This window comes from Equus asinus, chromosome 1 (assembly GCF_041296235.1).
Source record: "Equus asinus isolate D_3611 breed Donkey chromosome 1, EquAss-T2T_v2, whole genome shotgun sequence".
Classification (NCBI taxonomy): domain Eukaryota; kingdom Metazoa; phylum Chordata; class Mammalia; order Perissodactyla; family Equidae; genus Equus; species Equus asinus.
The window spans coordinates 112958089-112976272 of NC_091790.1; the positions used below are offsets into that span (position 1 = coordinate 112958089).

General features: G+C 40.8%; 1 protein-coding gene across 21 annotated transcripts in view; it reads left to right on the forward strand.

The window, feature by feature from the left end:
- Positions 1-18184, forward strand: part of PHTF2 (putative homeodomain transcription factor 2) — a 119597-nt gene that overhangs the window by 65593 nt on the left and 35820 nt on the right. For 16 of the 21 annotated variants that reach the window (XR_011502277.1, XR_011502271.1, XR_011502274.1 and 13 more), the window contains 4 exons: positions 5201-5257; positions 10636-10705; positions 11288-11446; positions 17811-17976. Coding sequence is in view for 15 of the 21 variants with exons in the window: in XM_070505993.1 (XP_070362094.1) it covers positions 5201-5257; positions 10636-10705; positions 11288-11446; positions 17811-17976 (452 nt within the window). In the remaining 6 variants the exon portion in view is untranslated. Of the gene's footprint in view, positions 1-2674; positions 2786-5200; positions 5258-5548; positions 5603-10635; positions 10706-11287; positions 11447-17810; positions 17977-18184 lie in introns of those variants that run through there. The other 5 variants (XM_070505985.1, XM_070506008.1, XM_070506029.1 and 2 more) reach the window with 3 other exon arrangements.

The window sequence follows — 18184 nt, forward strand, 5'->3', positions numbered from 1 at the left end:
GTTCCAAAATCTATGGGATGCAGCAAAAGCAGTTGTAAGGGGAAATTCATGGTGAAATGCGCCTACCTCAGGAAACAAGAAAAATCTCAAACAATCTAACCTTACATCTAAAAGAACTAGAAAAAGAAGAACAAACAAACTGCAAAGTTAGTAGAAGGAAGGGAATAATGAAGATCAGAGTGGAAATAAATGAAATAGAGACTGAAAAAACAATAGAAAAGATCATTCAAACTAAGAGTGGTTCTCTGAAGAGATAAAAAAAATTGATAAACTTTTAGCCAGACTCATCAAAAAAAGAGGAGAGGGCCCAAATAAAATTAGAAATGAAAGAGGAGAGAGATGTTATAACCAATACCACAGAAATACAAAGGATCATAAGAGATTACTATGAACAATTATATGCCAAAAAATTGGACAACCTGGAAGACGTGAATACATTCCTAGAAACATACAATTATCCAAGACTGAATCAGGAAGAAATAGGAAATCTGAACGGACTAATTGCTAGTAATGAAATTGAATCAGTAATCAAAAAACTCCCAACAAACAAAAGTACAGGACCAGACAGCTTCACTGGTGAATTATACCAAACATTTAAAGAAGAGTTAATACCTGTCGTTCTCAAACTATTCCAAAAAGTTGAAGAGGAAGGAATGCTTCTAAACTCATTCCACAAGACCAGCATTACTCTGACACCAAAACCAGATAGAGACACTACAAAAAAAGGAAATTCCAGGCCAGTGTCCCTGATGCACAAAAATCCTCAACGAAATACAGGCAAACTGAATTCAACAATACATTAAAAGGATCAAACACCATGATTAAGTGGGATTCATCACAGGGATGCAAGGATGGTTCAGTATCCACAAGTCAATCAACATGATACACCACATTGACAAAAACGAAGGGTAAAAGTCATGATATCTCAATAGATGTAGAAAAAGCATTCAACAAAATTCAGCATCCATTCATGATACAAACTCTAACAAAGTGGGTATAGAGGGAACATACCTCAACATTATAAAGGCCATATATGACAAACACACAGCTAACATCATACTCAATGGTGAAAAGCTGAAGGCATTTCCTGTAAGATCAGGAATAAGACAGGGATGCCTGCTCTCGCCACTTTTATTCAGCCTAGTATTGGAAGTCCTAGCCACAGCACTCAGACAGGAGAAGGAGAAAACGCAGCCAAATTAGAAAGAAAGGAGTAAAACTGTAACTATTCACAGGCAACATGATACTATATATAGAAAACCCTAAAGACTCCGAAAAATAGAAAGAAAAATATTAGAACTAATAAATGAATTCAGTAAAGTTGCAGGATACAAAATCAATATACAGAAATCTGTTGTTTCTGTACACTAATAAAAATCAGAAAGAGAAATTAAGAAAACAACCTCATTTACAATTGCATCAAAAAGAATAAGATACCTAGGAATAAATTTAACCAAGGAGGTAAAAGACATGTACTCTGAAAACCATAAGACATTGATGAAAGAAATTGAAGATGATGCAAATGAAGAAATATACCATATTCATGGATTAGAAGAATTAATATTGTTAAAATGTCCACACTACCCAAAGCAGTCTACAGATTCAGAGCAATCCCTATCAAAATACCAGTGGCATTTTACACAGAACTAGAACAGTTCATCCTGAAATTTGTATGGAACCAGAAAAGATCCCTAACAGCCAGAGCAGTATTGAGAAAGAACAAAGCGGGAAGTATCGTGCTCCTTAATATCAAACTATACTACAAAGCAATAGTAATCAAATCTGTATGGTACTAGCACAAAAATAAACACATCGATCAGTGGAACAGAATAAAGAGCCCAGAAATAAACCCAGACTTTTATGGTCAAATAATCTATGGCAAGGAAGGCAAGAATATACAATGGGGAAAAGATAGGCTCTTCAGTAAGTGATGTTGGGAAAACTAGACAGCTACATGCAAAAGAATTAAACTAGATGACTTTTTTATACCATATACAAAAATAAACTCAAAATGTTTTAAAGACTTAAGACCTGACGCCATAAAACTCCTAGAAGAAAACAGAGGCAGTCAGTCCCTTGACATCCATCTTAGCAATGTTTTTATGGGTCTGTCTCCTCAGGCAAAAGCAGCAAAAGCAAAAATAAACAAATGGGACTACATCAAACTAGAAAGCTTTTGCCCAGCAAGAAACACCATCAACAAGACGAAAAGGCAGCCTACTGAAAGGGAGAAGATATTTGTAAATGATATATCTAATAAGGGGTTAATATCCAAAATATGTAAAGTACTCATATAACTCAATTTCCAAAAACAAAAAATCTAATTAGAAAATTGGCAGAGGACATGAATAAACATCTTTCCAAAGAAGACATACAGATGGCCAACAGACACATGAAAAGATGCTCGACACTAATAATCAGGGAAGTGCAAATCAAAACCACAGTGAGATATCACCTCACACCTACCAGAATGGCTATTATCAAAAAGACAACAAATAACAAGGTTGGCAAGCATGTGGAGAAAAGGGAACCCTCGTACACTGTTGGTGGGAATGTAAAATGGTGCAGCCAGTATGGAAAACAATATGGAGGTTCTTCAGAAAATTAGAAATACAATTACCATATGATCTAGCAATTCCACTTATGAGTAGTTTTTGAAGAAAACAAAAACACTAATTGAAAAAGATATATGCACTCCTATGTTCATTGCAGCATTATTTACAGTAGCCAAGACACAGAAGCACCCTGTGTGTCCATCGATAGACGACAGTATCGAGAAGACATGGTATGTATATATGATGGAATGTTAGCCATAACAAAGAATGAAATCTTGCCATTTGCAACAACATGGATGCACCTAGAGGTTATTATTGCTAGGTGAAATAAGTTGGAGAAGGACAAATACTGTATGATTTCACTTATATGTGGAATCTAAAAGACAAACAAAGCTGAAACAGACTCATAGATACAAGAAGCTAACTGGTGGTTACCAGAGTGGAGAGGGGTTGGGGTGGGCAAAATAGGTGAAGGGGATTAAGAGGTACAAGCTTCCAGTTATAAAATTAATAAATCGTGGGCATGTAATGTACAGCATAGGGAGTGTAGTCAGTAATATCATAACTTTCTACAATGACAGATGGTTGCTAGACTTGCTGTGGTGGTCATTCTGTAATGTATATAAATGTTGAATCACTATGCTGTACAGGCGAAACTAATAAAATATTGTATGTCAACTAGAGTTCAATTTCAAAAATAAAGGAAGGACACCTAATCTAGATTTTGGAATATATATTGTGAAATTAATAGAAGAAACCTCTACTAAATTGGAGTCGGGAAGGCTTGCAGGAGCTGCCCTCAGGCTGTGTTGTATAGTGTCAGTTACTCCAAATAGGAAGAGACATATGCTTGCATGTCCAACAGGAAGGGTGTTTGCTGCCCTACTACAGGCAACAGCCCAGCCAACGAGAGACCATAACAACCCAGCCAGTGAGAGCCCATAGCAACCCAGCCAGTGGGAGACCGTAGCAACCCAGCCAATGAGAGATCGTAGCGACCCAGCCAATGAGAGATCGTAGCGACCCAGCCAATGAGAGATCGTAGCGACCCAGCCAACGAGAGACCTTAGCAGCCCAGCCAATGGGAGACCGTAGCAGCCCAGCCAGTGGGAGACCGTAGCAGCCCAGCCAGTGGGAGACCGTAGCAGCCCAGCCAGTGGGAGACCATAGCAGCCCAGCCAGTGGGAGACCTTAGCGACCCAGCCAGTGGGAGACCGTAGCGACCCAGCCAATGAGAGATCGTAGTGACCCAGCCAACGAGAGACCGTAGCAGCCCAGCCAGTGGGAGACCTTAGCAACCCAACCCATCAGAGACTAGCAGCCAAGCAAATGAGAGACCTTAGTAGTGCAGCCAATGAGAGACCCTAGCAACCCAGCCAATGAGAGATCATAGCGACCCAGCCAACGAGAGACCTTAGCAGCCCAGCCCATCAGAGACGTAGCAGCCAAGCAAATGAGAAACCTTAGTAGTGCAGCCAATGAGAGACCTTTGCACTCTGGACTCCAGTCTCTCCAGTGGACTCTTCTTTTATTATATCCTCTCCTTGCTCTCCCTTTTTCTCCATAAAAGCGAGACCCTCCTTTCGTTTCTCTAGATTTGCCTATCGTCGCCATAGCCTGCACATCCCAAATTGCAAGTCCTCTGTCTATTCCCAAGTGAACTCGTTTTTGCAGGTTAATTAATTAATTAATTACCTTAAAAATGATATGTAGATAAAAGACTTTTGGATAGGCTGATGTTAATCAGAAGATACTTTTCCCTGAATTTCCTGTAATATCTGCCTCTAGTCTCGAAATTGTATTATCTAGAGTAATTTTAATTTCTCAGGATTTTAGTTTTCAATTAGTGCTAATAATGAAAATCCTCAGTTGAAATTGTAGGCTATTGGCCGTTTCAGTGTCCTGTTGGATATAGGGAATTAAGTGGGAACTGGAGACAACAGGAAGTGACAGCAAAGAACTTGGGGGAGAACAGGAAGGATGGTTTGCTTTTCTGCCGGGTGACGATACGGCTCCGAGAGCTTTCCAGCATCGAGAGAAGTGGGCGTGGAGGCCACAAGGAATTCTGTCTCTTGATGCTTCCCCTTTGTCTTCAGTCACTTTCATGACTTTAGTTTTCAATTTAAGCCTTAATCCAATGGTAATGGTGGTCTACACGTTTATGAATTTTTAATTCTGTAGAATATTCATGGTTTTTTTCTTTAAAAATAACTCCATAAAGGATTTATCACTTAGGAGTTTTTTCTTGAATATACCAGAGCTGCAGCAATTGTGTTTATTTAAAATAAGGATTCCTTAGGCCACTGGTTTTCAAACTTTAGTAGTGTATCAGAATTGTCTAGGAGGATTTTTAAAACACAGATTGTTAGATGCCACCCCCACATTTCTGATTCAGTAACTCTGGGGCGAGGCCAGAGAGTTTGCATTTCTAACAAGAGCCCAGGTGATGCTAAAACTGCTGGTGCTGAAGCCACACTTTGAGAACCACCGCAGTGCAGCATTATCACAGGAGTCTGAGAAGGAGCCGAATCCAATCTGTGCTGAGTGAACTCTGAGTTGCTTGTAATGTGAGCAGAGTTATTCCTATTGGACGGGTACCAACAATGGTCATTTAATGAAGTATTGTCTTTTATGTATTTTTATAGATTGGAGCATATGATCAACAAATATGGGAAAAATCTGTTGAACAAAGAGAAATCAAGGTAACAAGTGTATTTCATTTTGTATATTCTGAAACAGTAATTCTGTAAATTGGTTATTAACTACATTTTACTTAATATCTTTCCATATACTTTTAAGGTATAAGTTAATATTACTTTATCTAAACTTCTAAATAAAGGGGTAAACTCTTTTATGATGGTGATTTGTCTTTACCTCTGATGATTTTTTTTGTTTTTGCTTTTTAGCATCTTTCTGTTCTTTTAAAATTTAATTTCTAATGGTTATTTTTTGTCAGCTCTTTTCCCCTTTCACTTGTCGCCTTATACTTCTAGTTTGCTTTTCCTCCCTTTTGATGCTGTCATTGCTCTGTACAGTTTCTTAAACTGGTAAGTGTCTCAGGATTTTCCCGCTTAAGTGGTCCCGTGCCTGCCCTGCTTAATGGGGATCCACTTTCTGGTGCCACTAACGGAATGACATGGGCGCAAACAGAGTCGCTGAAAAGTTGGTCATTTTTAAAAACAATTTAGGAAGTAAAGCATTAATTAAAATGTTTCTGTAGTGGGTAGTTTGTTCTTGAACATGTGATCCCCTGTGCTGATAAGACATTCTCATAGGCTTCCTTGATAGCATGAAGACTATTTTTTGACTAAATTTGTTCTGTCTCAGCAACCACTCCCTTTTGGTAATAAGATTTCTATTTTTCATTTGCATAGATAATACTAATCAGTGTGTTTCTGCACGAGCTAAATTTAATCTGGGCCCAGAGAATGTTACTTTAGTTGCTTGACATTTTCTGTTTTATTAGATGGAAAACCAATGTCTAGTTACTTAAAAATGTGTCAAAAAATCCTCAGTGTTTAGACAGTCATCTGTAATAAAGAGCAAGATTCTTTGCCACTTGTCATTTTGATCTTTAAACTATTTTTGTGAAGAATTAACATAGTTAACAAAGTTGCAGTAAGCACGTACTATGTGTTAGATATAGGATTAAATCATGGAGACGAAAAGATGAAATGGATTATAATTTTGTAGATGAGGTACATAATTACGGATGAGATAAACTCAGTTGAGAGAGAGCTGTGTCAGTCTCCCTTGGGGAACACAGAGGGACGCTGCCCTGGGGAGGTTAGGAAAGACTTCAGGGAGGAAGCGACTCATGAGCTGAGTCTGAGAGACACTGGGAGAATGAGGAAAACATTCCTGGCAGAATGAAGAGCGTCTGAAATATACAGGAAGGAAGGCAGGTGGCTGACTCAGGAGTCCTCTAGGAGCTTGGCTGGTCGTAGGTTGGATGGAGGAAGGAGATTAGGGTGGTTAGGAGTTAAACTGGAAAGGAAAGTGGAAGTCAGATCGTGACGGGCCTTGGCTGCCTTCCCCAGGAGTCTGGACATAATTTGGAAACCAGTGGGGGTGACACTGAAGGGTTTTAAGCAGAAAAAGTTACCTGATTGAATTTCTGTTTTAACGAGTCGTTCACACAGCGCTAAGTGAGACGGGTGATGCTAGAAGAGGAGCAGATGTGGGATTCTGATCTAGAGACACCCAGGCGGTCCTTGGCAGAGAGATTTGGGAGTCCTCAGTGTGTAGAGTGTGTATATAGACACGTATACATGTGTGTGATCTAGATTATGTGTTATACACATTGTGGAGGTGTAGCTGTGGGAGTGAGAGGATTCACACTGAACGATGAGAGAAGGCTGAGAGCAGAACACTGGGCAACATCAACATTTAATGGATAGGTCAAGGAAGAGATGAAAATGCGGGAGGAAAGAGAAGAGAGCCGTTAGACCGTGGTCTGGCGAGAGTGTCATGAAGGGTTGGAATAGTCAAGCGAATAGAGAGCAGCAGAGAGGTCTAGTAAGACGCCTTAAGATCTTTCATTCTCTTTGACAGTCTTAAACTTGTCGGACAGGGCATAGTAAGTACCCCAAGATGCTGTGTTACCAGTTGGCACATTTGGATGTTTTTTGAAATTTAAAAACCGCAAAAAAAAAAAAAATATGAATAATTTTTTAGTTTTAAGCCACTCATCACAAATTAACTACATTACTTATGTAATTTCCTCAATTTAAAAAAAAAAATGTTTTTTGATGAGGAAGGTTGTCACTGAGCTAAGATCTCTGTGGAGCTTCCTCTAGTTTGCATGTGGGACGCCCCCACAGCGTGGCTTGATGAGCGGTGGGTAGGTCCGCACCCAGGATCTGAACCCGTGAACCCTGGGCCACCAAAGTAGAGTGTGTGAACCCAGCCACTACGCCACCAGGCCGGCCCCACATAATTTCCTCATTTTTCAAAGAACTTTTTAATACCTGAATGGAGGTTAGAGTAAGGAAGGAGGGTTATATTATGTTCTTTGGTGAGCTGACAGGATGAACTCACGGAAGGCTAAGACCCATAACTTGTTTCTGAATTGTGTCTGTCTTTGTAATTGTAAATAGAGAATTAAAAACAGTATTAAAACTACTTTTGTTATTTTGAATTAAAAGAGTCAGTTTGTTGACAAGCTTAAAAGCACGTTCCATTTTTTCTGAATATTTTAGTGGAGGGAAATTATTTATAGTATAAAATAATTTTGTGTCTATTCTAAGGAGAGTAGAGAAGTGCATAATGTGCCGTATTAATGTTAATATTTGATTTAAAAAACCGAAACCACTGTACCTCTTATTTAGAGAACACCGGACCAAATATATTGTGTGCAATCAGTTCTCTCATTATCTGTCAGAGCAGTGAGCAGCAACCAAAGAAATCAAAGAAAGCCATGAAACTGTATTTCTTGGAAGTGTTTACTTTTTAAAGACCATATTGCTAAAGCATAAAGTCCTTTGTAAGTTGCAAATTATTTTTTCTTAAGCATTTTAGAAATTATAACTGGAAACTCATTTTCTGATCACCTTGACCCAAATTTAAAAGTTAAAGGGTAGTTTCCCCATTTTACCCTACTAGAGATTTAAAGCTTCAACAAAAAGAACTATGATATTTAAAAAGTCATGATAGAGGAAAAGCGGGATGGGGGAAACTAAAAGGATTTTCAGAAAGTGAAGCTGATGGTTGCGACCCTTGATGGAGTCTCAGTGTTCTGGTAGTTCTGTGCCTGGCACGTCTGGATCCTTGAACAGAAATGCCTTCCGAATTTAAACAGCCCTTTCAAGCTTTTCGGCTCAACGTTGTCTATTTAGAGACTTAAAAAAAATTCAAAACTTCATACCATTTGTATCCTTCCACTTTAGGAATGTACTTTAGGAGTTGAAATGTATATTCAGTAAAGAATATATTATTTGGATTCTTGGAAATTAATTGTATTCATAGTACTTGATTGCTTCCACTTTCTAGTGAAATCAGTAGTTTTTAAAATCTTTTTTTAGAAACTAACTTATTTTCCATTTTTTGTTCACTTAAGCTTTTTGAAGGTCCGTGATTATAATTAGCACTGAAAGCTGTGCTTTCTGTGTGAATGTGGGTTACTGTAAGCCAAATTTACAGTTTTCCAACTTAAAATACCTACTTAATTAAAATCAGATTTTATGAATGCTTACGGCTTGATGCTAAATATCTCTTATTTTTGTGAATGAAATCATTAATGTTAGATTTATCAGTGAAATTTTTCTTTTTCTTAAACCCTCTGAATATTCTAACAGGCTACGTTAAAGGGAAGGTTTTATCAAAACTGGCAGTTATTCTGTGACTCTATAATGGAGCTTGAAACAAATGTTTTAATGAAATATAAAACAGAAAGTGAACCATATATAAAAAGGGTCATGGAGAATGAGCATGTTGAAAAACAACATAATTGCATAAATCAGGATGATTTACCGTCCGCCTTATAAAGCCTTTAAGTCCTTAAGACGATCTTGGTAAAAATGTTAGGATGCCCTCTGAATGAGCACACACTGATCGTCGCTCTGAGGGGAATACAGAGACTCGGGTCCCTGCGAGCCCCTAGTCTTGGCACTTTTGTCAGCCGCTCCATGCGAACCCTTGTGTTACTATATTGCAGCTACGGCTGAAAAGGTCGGTTTTATTTCTGTTGGCCCCAGCAGAGGTGGGTGTTCCTGAAGAAGCCCAGCTGCTCTCGCACACCGAGAGAAACTCTGAACAGCCGGACCGGCTGCATCCTCAACCCTCACCCTTTCTTTCTCTTTTGTTTTTGTATCTCTGGGCGGTTTGCAGCTTCAGATGGACATTCTCTTTGAAGGGTTCAAAGTTTAATTGCAATTTGATTTCAGGGTACATTTTGGGTTTAAACATCTCAGTTAATTGTGAGCTCAAATGCTCTCCTCTTCATTTTAGATGCAAACAGTGCTTGATCGAACTTTTACTTTAAGGGGTCGTTGTTACTTGGAATAGGACCAAATGAAGGATTTACTGCACAGTTACTCGGTTAATTGAATGAATAATAAACAAATCATCTAAACACTGTCATCTCTCAGGACTTGGCTCCCGAAGAGTTTAGCCTGAGCTCTTCCAATCCTTTACATCCTAGTCTTAAGTTACAAAGTGTACTTTATTTTTCCATAGTTTTTTTCAGTGATTTTGATCGCCACCCCAGCTCCCACTCTGTACACTGACGGCAGAAACTTAGTCTTAGTGTCAGTAATTCCAGGTGTGAACTAACTCCATTCTCGATTCCTGCTTTCCCCTCCCTCCCCCTGGGCATGGCGTCTGATTCCTGAGGTGGCTAGGTGGCACTGGGGTCTGGTTAGTGGTTGGCGTGTGAGCATAGTGGTAGCCCTGAGGTGTGCATCGTCCTCTCTGGATCTCAGCTGATACCCCGTTCCGTGCTGGCCTCTGCTGAGCAGTCTGCATCCCTGTCTGCCCTCAGCTCTGTGCCCATGCTTCCTGCAGCCACACCCCAGCATCATGCCTGAGGGCCCCTCAAGGCACTGCTCCTCCAGCAGCCTCCACTCTCCTGTGCCGGTCTGGCCGCGCAGTCTCCTGGGCCGTCTTAGGCGCTACGTTCAAACTGACTGGTAGCGATAGTCTTTGCTTTACAAGTTAGTGAACAAGCCTCGCATGTTACACACATCCCTAAATTTGTCCTTTTGGAGAGGAATAAAATTTACTACAATACTACAGTTATGTTCCGTTTGTAGCAAATATATAATGTGTTGCATCTTTGTCCAGTATATTACTTAAAATTTTTTTTTAGTTGAAATCTTTAGAAGTTGATTCTTCTCTGCTATTCTGGATTAAAATATATACATAGAGAATTTCAATACTTCTCTTTTTTATTGAGATATAATTGACATATTAGTTTCAGATATACAACATTATGATTCAGTATTTGTGTACATTGAGAAATGATCACCACTCTAAGTCCAGTTAACATCTGTCCCCATACATTGTGACAAATGTTTTTTTCTTGCGATGAGGACTTTTAAGATCTGCTCTCTTATCAGTACTACTTTTAATATATTATTAGGGTTTACGGAACAAACCGAAGAAAACAGCACATGTGAAACCAGACCTCATAGATGTTGATCTCGTAAGAGGTGAGTTTTGAGTAAATAAATGCTTAATGCAATTAGAAATTGATCTCGAGGAAACAGAATTCAAAATGGGTTATAGATATATATTTTTGTAGAAATGAAAGCAGTGTGATTAGAAATGAAGGCAGTAACACTATGAACAAGAAAAGAGAACGGAAGCGTTTAGATGCCATTGACTAGTCTTTTCTTCCACTAATGATAATTCGAAGAAGTGATAACTATTGAAGAAGAGCAGCCTGTGTTTGCACAGCAAACCATAAGGCTCAATTATAAAAGTTAAAGTGGTAGTTTTTAATTACCAACTGGAACTGACATTTGAACATTGTCTTATATTGATAAAATATGTGGGAAAAATTCTACCGTAATTTCAGTTAAAAATAGTTTTTTTCCGAAGTCCCTGAGTTATTATGATAGCATGAAGAATGTTTTGAAAGTGTCCCCTACCAAAAATTGGACCTTTCTTGCTCATAGCATAGTACAAAATAAATTTATACGTGTTTTGTTGTTCTTCAAATGTTGACATTTTTTCCCAAGGAAATTAAAGAATAATGAATATCCTCTGTCATTCTCTTTTCCTTTTTTCAGGGTCTGCATTTGCTAAGGCAAAACCTGAAAGTCCTTGGACTTCTCTGACCAGAAAGGGCATCGTCCGAGTTGTGTTTTTTCCCTTTTTCTTCCGGTGGTGGTTACAAGTAACGTCAAAAGTCATCTTTTTCTGGCTTCTTGTCCTTTATCTTCTTCAAGGTATAATTAAGTGATAGAAACGCATTTTGCTTTTAACTTGCAAGATATTATATTTTTAGGGTTCTAAGGCTTTTTTAAAATGTATGCTAAGTACTATTGAGGATCAAAATATATATTTGTTGTGATGTTTCATTTATAAATAAGACACATAAAGACACAACTAGTTTGGTATTAAAAACGTTTGAGAAAACAAAACAGTTATTTTCCAATATAGTTTTATGAAAATTAGAATCTGTGGATGCTAAAGAAAAATACAAATTGAGAGGATTTTTAATTGGAAAGTCCCTTCAAAATGCGCCCCCTACACATGCATACCACGCCAGCATTTTTCTGATAGCACGTCCACAAGTTCATGTTTCCTGCCTAAGCCACAGTTGATTTTTTCTCCAGTGATCTGAGACTGTCCTCGTTCTGTTTTGAAATCCTATCCACGGTGCCCTGTTCTAAGTGCTCTTCACAGAGTCTGGTTTAATTCTGACAACAGCCTGGTGGAGTATGGGGACTGTTGTCCTGCCCAGCTTACAGACTCAGCCCTGAAGGGCTTGACGGCTCACTCACAAGTCGCCAGGCGCGGGAGAGCCCCGTTCTGCTCTGAGCAGGCTGCTGCAGAGCCACGTGCTGGGCGACTGTGGCTGCCCTTGCAGCCGCGTTCTGACAGCAGTGCACGTGCGCGTGTTTGACACTCGACATTGCCGGGCTCTGGGGGGAGGTGCTCCCTCTGCATCCTGCTAACAGAGCAACATTCCAATTCTCTAGTTCGTTTGGTCCCCTGTCCGTGTTTTTAGTGTCTTACTTTTTTAGAAACAGGATTATAATCCTGAATGATTATTTAAATATGTTACATTAAACTCTAAGTAAAAGATAATATCTTTTAAGTAATATATACTAAAAACTACAGACTTTTATTTAGGTAAAGTGGTTTCTTTTAAGCTAGGGCACATTTTATAAAAGGCTGTGAACTGTGAAGATTTTGTGATTGTTGTTAATAGAGAATGTGTGTGTGTTTCTGATTAAAGAAATGATATATGTTCATTGCATAAAATTTGGAAAATATAGGAAAAAACTAAGAAAAAAAAACTACCCACAATGTTGCCCTTTCACTTTACTTTGTAACATTTTTATATAGTTGAGATTATTCTATGTAAATAATTGTATTCTTTTTTTTGTCTTGTGTTATAACAAGTATCAGAGTCTTTATAAATATAATTTTAAACTGTTGGAAATTGTTCTAGCCTACAGCAATGTTGGGCATTTAAGCTTTTTGCTGTCTTTTGCTGTTATAATTACTGCTGAGGTGAACATACTTGTTTGTGAAGTTTTTCTGACATATTGAGTTATTTTCTTTTAAGTTCCTAGAATGCCTGAAATTAAGTGTAATAACGTTTCCAGGGATTTTCATATGTAGTTTATAACTGCTGTCAAGAAGTTGAGCTTTATTGTTGTTTTTAAGTAATGCCATTATGTGATAGTTCTTCTGCATGTATTTTTTTTATTAACTGTTTTCTAGGTATAGTTATCCTAGTTGTTATTGAGTTATTTTCTTGTGTTTGCTTTGCCCCTAAAAGGATATAAGAGGGCTGACTCTAAGTATGGTTATCTTCTAATGCTTTCTAGTTTACCTAAAGGAGAAAGCTTTATTCTCAAGTGGTCTGAAATTGCAACTGCTTATTAGAGTAATAATTAATCAGTACCATTGATTGTAACCACTGTGCACTGTGGTTTTTTAATGTTGTTGCTTTCCAGTATTTGAAAGCAAAGTTTCCAGCGTAACTAGAAGTTCACTTACTGTGTCTAAAACTCACTCACTGGCTGCCTCAGTTAAATAGGGAGCACAGGTTAGCTCAGGAGTGGAAAAGAGAGATTTCCTGGTTCAGAACCAAAGTTTAACATTGCAGGTGTTCATAGGTGAAGAGCACCGAACGTTCTCCTGATAAAGCATAGTGAAAGAAGTGACTTAACCTGCTCCAAGTCACACAGACGGGCATGGTCTGACCCTGATGGCCCTGGGCAGTCTGCTGGTGCCTTCAGACGCCCTGTGCCTCCGTTTCCTTGCGTGCAGAGGATGGGCAGTGCCCCGGGTCACGTCCTCACTCTGTTCCACCTCGTCTCCCAAAAGGCAGAAAGACTCACGTGCGCTCATGTTTGGTTTTACATAACTCCATACAGGTTTACACTTCAATTACATGCCTGTCAGTATGTCAGCTGTGTATTCCCAGCTCCATCCCCGCTCCGTGCTTGTGTTGTTTCTCACCCAGATTTCTGCCGAGAGCCCTTCGTCTTCTACTTTCTGTCCATTTTCAAATCACAAATCCAACCCAGCCACTCAAGGTCTAAATCTCTCCTGAGTTATCTTTGCCTTTAGGATAAAAACCAAGTTTTCGGTCGGGGCCTTGTTGACTCTCTCCCCAGCTTTAACCAGACTGAGTTGGCTCTGTGCTGTCTCATAGACATTCGTGTTTTTTTGCCCGTGCCTTTGCACGCGCGGTCTCTGCCTGGGTGGCCTCCTCCCTTTTGTCTGCCTGGTCCCCTCCCCTTGTTGTCTCAGTTAGGTGAGGCGTCAGACGTCGCGCTCGTTGAGAATCCTCTCAAGCTCCCGCCATGGTTCCCCATCTTCCCACGCGTGTCACAGCCCCACCGGAGGTGTTCCGTTAGTCTGCTCGGGCTGCCGCAGCAAAACCCCGCAGGCTCGGGGCTTAAACAGCAGCACTTGACTTTTCCCCACTCTGGAGGCTGGAAGTCCGAGAGCAAGTGCTGGCAGGGCTGGTGTCTGGTGAGGTTTCTCTTCCTGGCTTGTAGGTGGCCGCCTTCCCGCTGTGTTCTCACGTGGCCCTTCCCCTGTGTGTGAGCCAAGAGAGATCTCTGGTGTCTCTTCTTCTTTTCATAAGACACGTGCTGTTAGATAAGGGCCAGCCACTCCCTCATTCAGCCTTTATTACATCCTCAGAGGGCCTGTCTGTAAATGGAGCCACGTTGGCTGTTAGGCTTTGCTGTGTGGACCTGGGGGCACAGTGCAGTCCATTACAGGTGTTTGAATTGTTTCTATATGTCCCCCTTTTCCTCTAAACTGAGGAGGGCAGGGAGCAGAGACCATGCCTTATTTGTCTTTCTACTCCCAAGGCCTAACACCTGCCACTAAATCTTAAAGATGGACAGACCTGGGCCCAGCCCCTGGCCGAGTGGTTAAGTTTGCGTACATTCTGCTTCGGCTCCCCAGGGCTTTGCCGGTTTGGATCCTGAGCGTGAACAGGGCACCGCTCATCAGGCCACGTTGAGGCAGTATCCCACATAGCACAACCAGAGGCACTCAGAACTAGAATATACGACTACATACTTGGGGGCTTTGGGGAGAAGAAGAAGAAGAAGAGGAAAACAAGACATGCACCAAAGTTCTAAGGGAAAAAAAAGAAAGAAAGGTGGGCAGACCTAGAAGTTCACCTTTACTACTTTATATTTCTGATGCTTATCCCTAGAGTTCTGCTTGGCCAGCACACGAAGTCCTGCCTGGGAACTGCTTGTGCCCGATGAAGAACGTTTTATCTTAGTTGATCTCTTAGAGAAATCTCTAGAAGTACCGTCTAGCAGAAATCTCCAACAGTTCTGTCGAGTTTACAGGACTTCGTTAAATGATCAAGAAGTAGAACTTAGCATTATGTAAGAGAAGTGAACGTTTCCTCCTTGTATCGTCTAACCAGTTGCTCGAGGGGGAACATGGGACGAGACGATAGCAGAACCGTGGACACCAGAACCATGGCCTCAGGAGCTGGGGCGTGGAATGGGCACGGCCGCTGTGAGAGACCAGCCTGGAGAAAGAAGGGAAAGCGAGAGGAATCAAGTGGCTCCCCCCTTTTGCTGATGCTTTCCATCAGCAGAATTTTCACAGAATATAACAACTTCCTGTTAAGATAGAAAACAGTTCGTAGCTTCCCAACCCCAGCATTACAGAGAATGGCGGTCATAGGGCTGAAAGAGAACAGATAAATGCCAGTGAGAGGTTATATTAAATCCAAAATTCTTGAAGGTGTTCTTCTGTGTGCCTGACGCTTTGAACCTCTTACGTAGCATTTGCATCCCCCTCCTTTTTGAGGATAGCTAAGTTAATGATAGCAAGTAAAAGCCCCATTTGCCAGTGTTAGGTGCATGTTTGCTGGATGTGAGGCACTTTTCAAAGTGTTCTCGCATGTGTTGCCTCCCTGAAAACCTACAGTCCCTGTACACTGGGTTATGGTTCAGAGGAGTACACCAGGGCTCAGAAAGTTAAGGAACTTGATAACGATCACATTGGCGCTCATATGAAAAACAACAGAAATTCTGTACTTTTCAAAATTCCAGACTCTGTAATAAAACCACTGGAGAATTGAAGTTAAGCTCCAGGGTAATTCCTAAAGATGATTGGCATTTGCAAAAATTGGTGTTTTTTTGAGACCTTTATTTTATCAGGAGAATATGACGCTGAAATTTGTTTTTGTGATACTTAAACATCTTAGGAGGTAAAGTGGTGTTTCAAGCTTCAGTCTTGGTACGGTGGGCCAGGATTCTTTCAGTTGCAGGTGGCGGAAACCAAATGCAAACTAGCTTTTGCAAAAAGTGGGTTTTCTTTTTTTGTTTTTACTGCTTACTATAAAAGTTTTCAAAAAAACAGGAAACTAGATCTATTAGTGCAATAATCAGGGTGACCATATGCTCCAGTTGGCTGGGGACTGTCGCGCTGTCCAGGTTTCCTTGTGTTGTCCAGGTGCTTGTATTCACTCTCCCTTCACTCTTGAGAGTCCTGGTTTAGATGGTCAGTTACACAGTCACCCCAAGCGCCAGTATGCCCATCTCGTAGATTAAATAATTCGCAATGTTTGGGGATATTTACTTAATCTGTTTTGTTAAAGGAAGTTACATGCATCATGACATTTTACCCCTGAATGCATCAATGTGCGTCTCTTCAACCTATGCGCATTACCCAGCCCTGTTACGATTATCACACCTAACAAAAGGAACAGAGATCTCCTGACGTTCCAGTTCTCCAGTTGTTCCGACACAGAACGTGGTCCTCCTGGGCCCTGGGTTCAAGCGTCGCTGGGCCTGGGGGCTCAGACGGTGTCCTTACTTTGATGCTGTTGCCTCACTCTCCTTTTTCTGGGCTCATTCTTAGGGAGGCTCTTTCTGCATGGTGGCTGAGGTGGCCCCTGGCAATTTCATATTTCTATAGTCTTTAGTTTTTATGAACTAGGAGAAAGGCTACCTTCAAGCACCTGTATTAGTCCTTGAAAAAGATTCTGATGACCTTGTGGAGCTCATATACCCATCTTTTGTTAATTCCTGTGCCAAGAATTAAGACTGGCAAGCCTGCATTACGTGTCCATCCCTGACGTGGGAGAAATAAGACCATTTGATTGACAGAAAAGGAGGCCGATCTGCAAAAGATAAAGAGGGTTTATGTCTAGAAAGTCTGAAGGATGCTGAGCAGGCAAAAACAAGAGTTCTTCTTCATGTGGTTTAGCATTGATGGGTGTTGAGTGGTTTCCCTAAAGATACGCCCGAGGAGGTTTTTGTTCTTCATTCTGAGGAGATCGACCTCTGTTGAAAAGAAGCCCTTTATAGCCTTTGGTTGTTAGTGCCGTCGAGTCAGATTCCGACTCCCAGCATCCCGGTGTGCAGCAGACAGTGTACACCTGCCTAGTCTTTCTGTGCCATCCTCTCACCTTCTGGTGCTGCATCAGACCTGCTCCACTGCTGTTCATAGAGTTTTGGAAGGGGGTGGCCAGGTGCTTCCTCCTAGTCTGTCTTAGTCTGGCAGCTCCACTGACACCTGTGCACCATGGTGACCGTGCTGGTATTTGACATACTGGTGGCAGAGCTTTCAGCATCAGAGCCCCACATGCAGCTGCCACATATGACAACCAGCAGACAGGTGGTGTGGTTTCCTGACCAGGAAACGAACCCAGGCCGTGGTGGTGAGAGGCGAATCTTAATCGCTAGACCACTACCCTGGCTCTTCATAGCCTTATTACACACTTATTATAGACTTCCCTGTTTGTATGACACAGACTAAGTGCCCCTCAGGTTAATGCCCTTCTTCCGATTGTGATCTTTCCAGGAATGCCCTCGGATTCGTACACGTCTAGTTTTCTTTGCAGTGTTAAGGTCTGCACTTTAGAGACTATCTTGGGTGTTATCTTGTTCCAAGAGTTTATTACTGAATAGCCCAGTTAGCTGGCAGCAAACAATAAAATAGTCTGAAAGAGCTTGTCTAGGGTAACGTTTTAAACTCCTTTAAATTTAGAAAAATAATCTGGCAAGAAGCAACGTTAGAAAAGTTTTTGAAGAAGTGACTGTCAGGTATATAATTAAACGTCTTTTCTTTCCCTTTTTGTAGTTGCCGCAATAGTGTTATTCTGTTCCGCTTCTAGCCCGCATAGCATCCCTCTGACGGAAGTGATCGGGCCCGTATGGCTCATGCTGCTCCTGGGAACTGTGCACTGCCAGATTGTCTCCACAAGAACCCCCAAACCCCCTCTGAGTACAGGGGGTAAAAGAAGGAGGTACTCGCTGTTTAAAGGGGATATCTTCATAGATTTCTGTTAATTTGAATCCGTGATTGTTCTTGACTAGAATAAAAGGTTATCTTGTAAAGTTGCTCTTTCAAATAAAGCAGTGAGCCTCAGAAACCAAGAGCTACCAAGTGGTTTCGTTTCTGTATTTGCTTCCAGGCCATTTTCAGACCACATGTCTGTATTTGTCTTTGTTTTC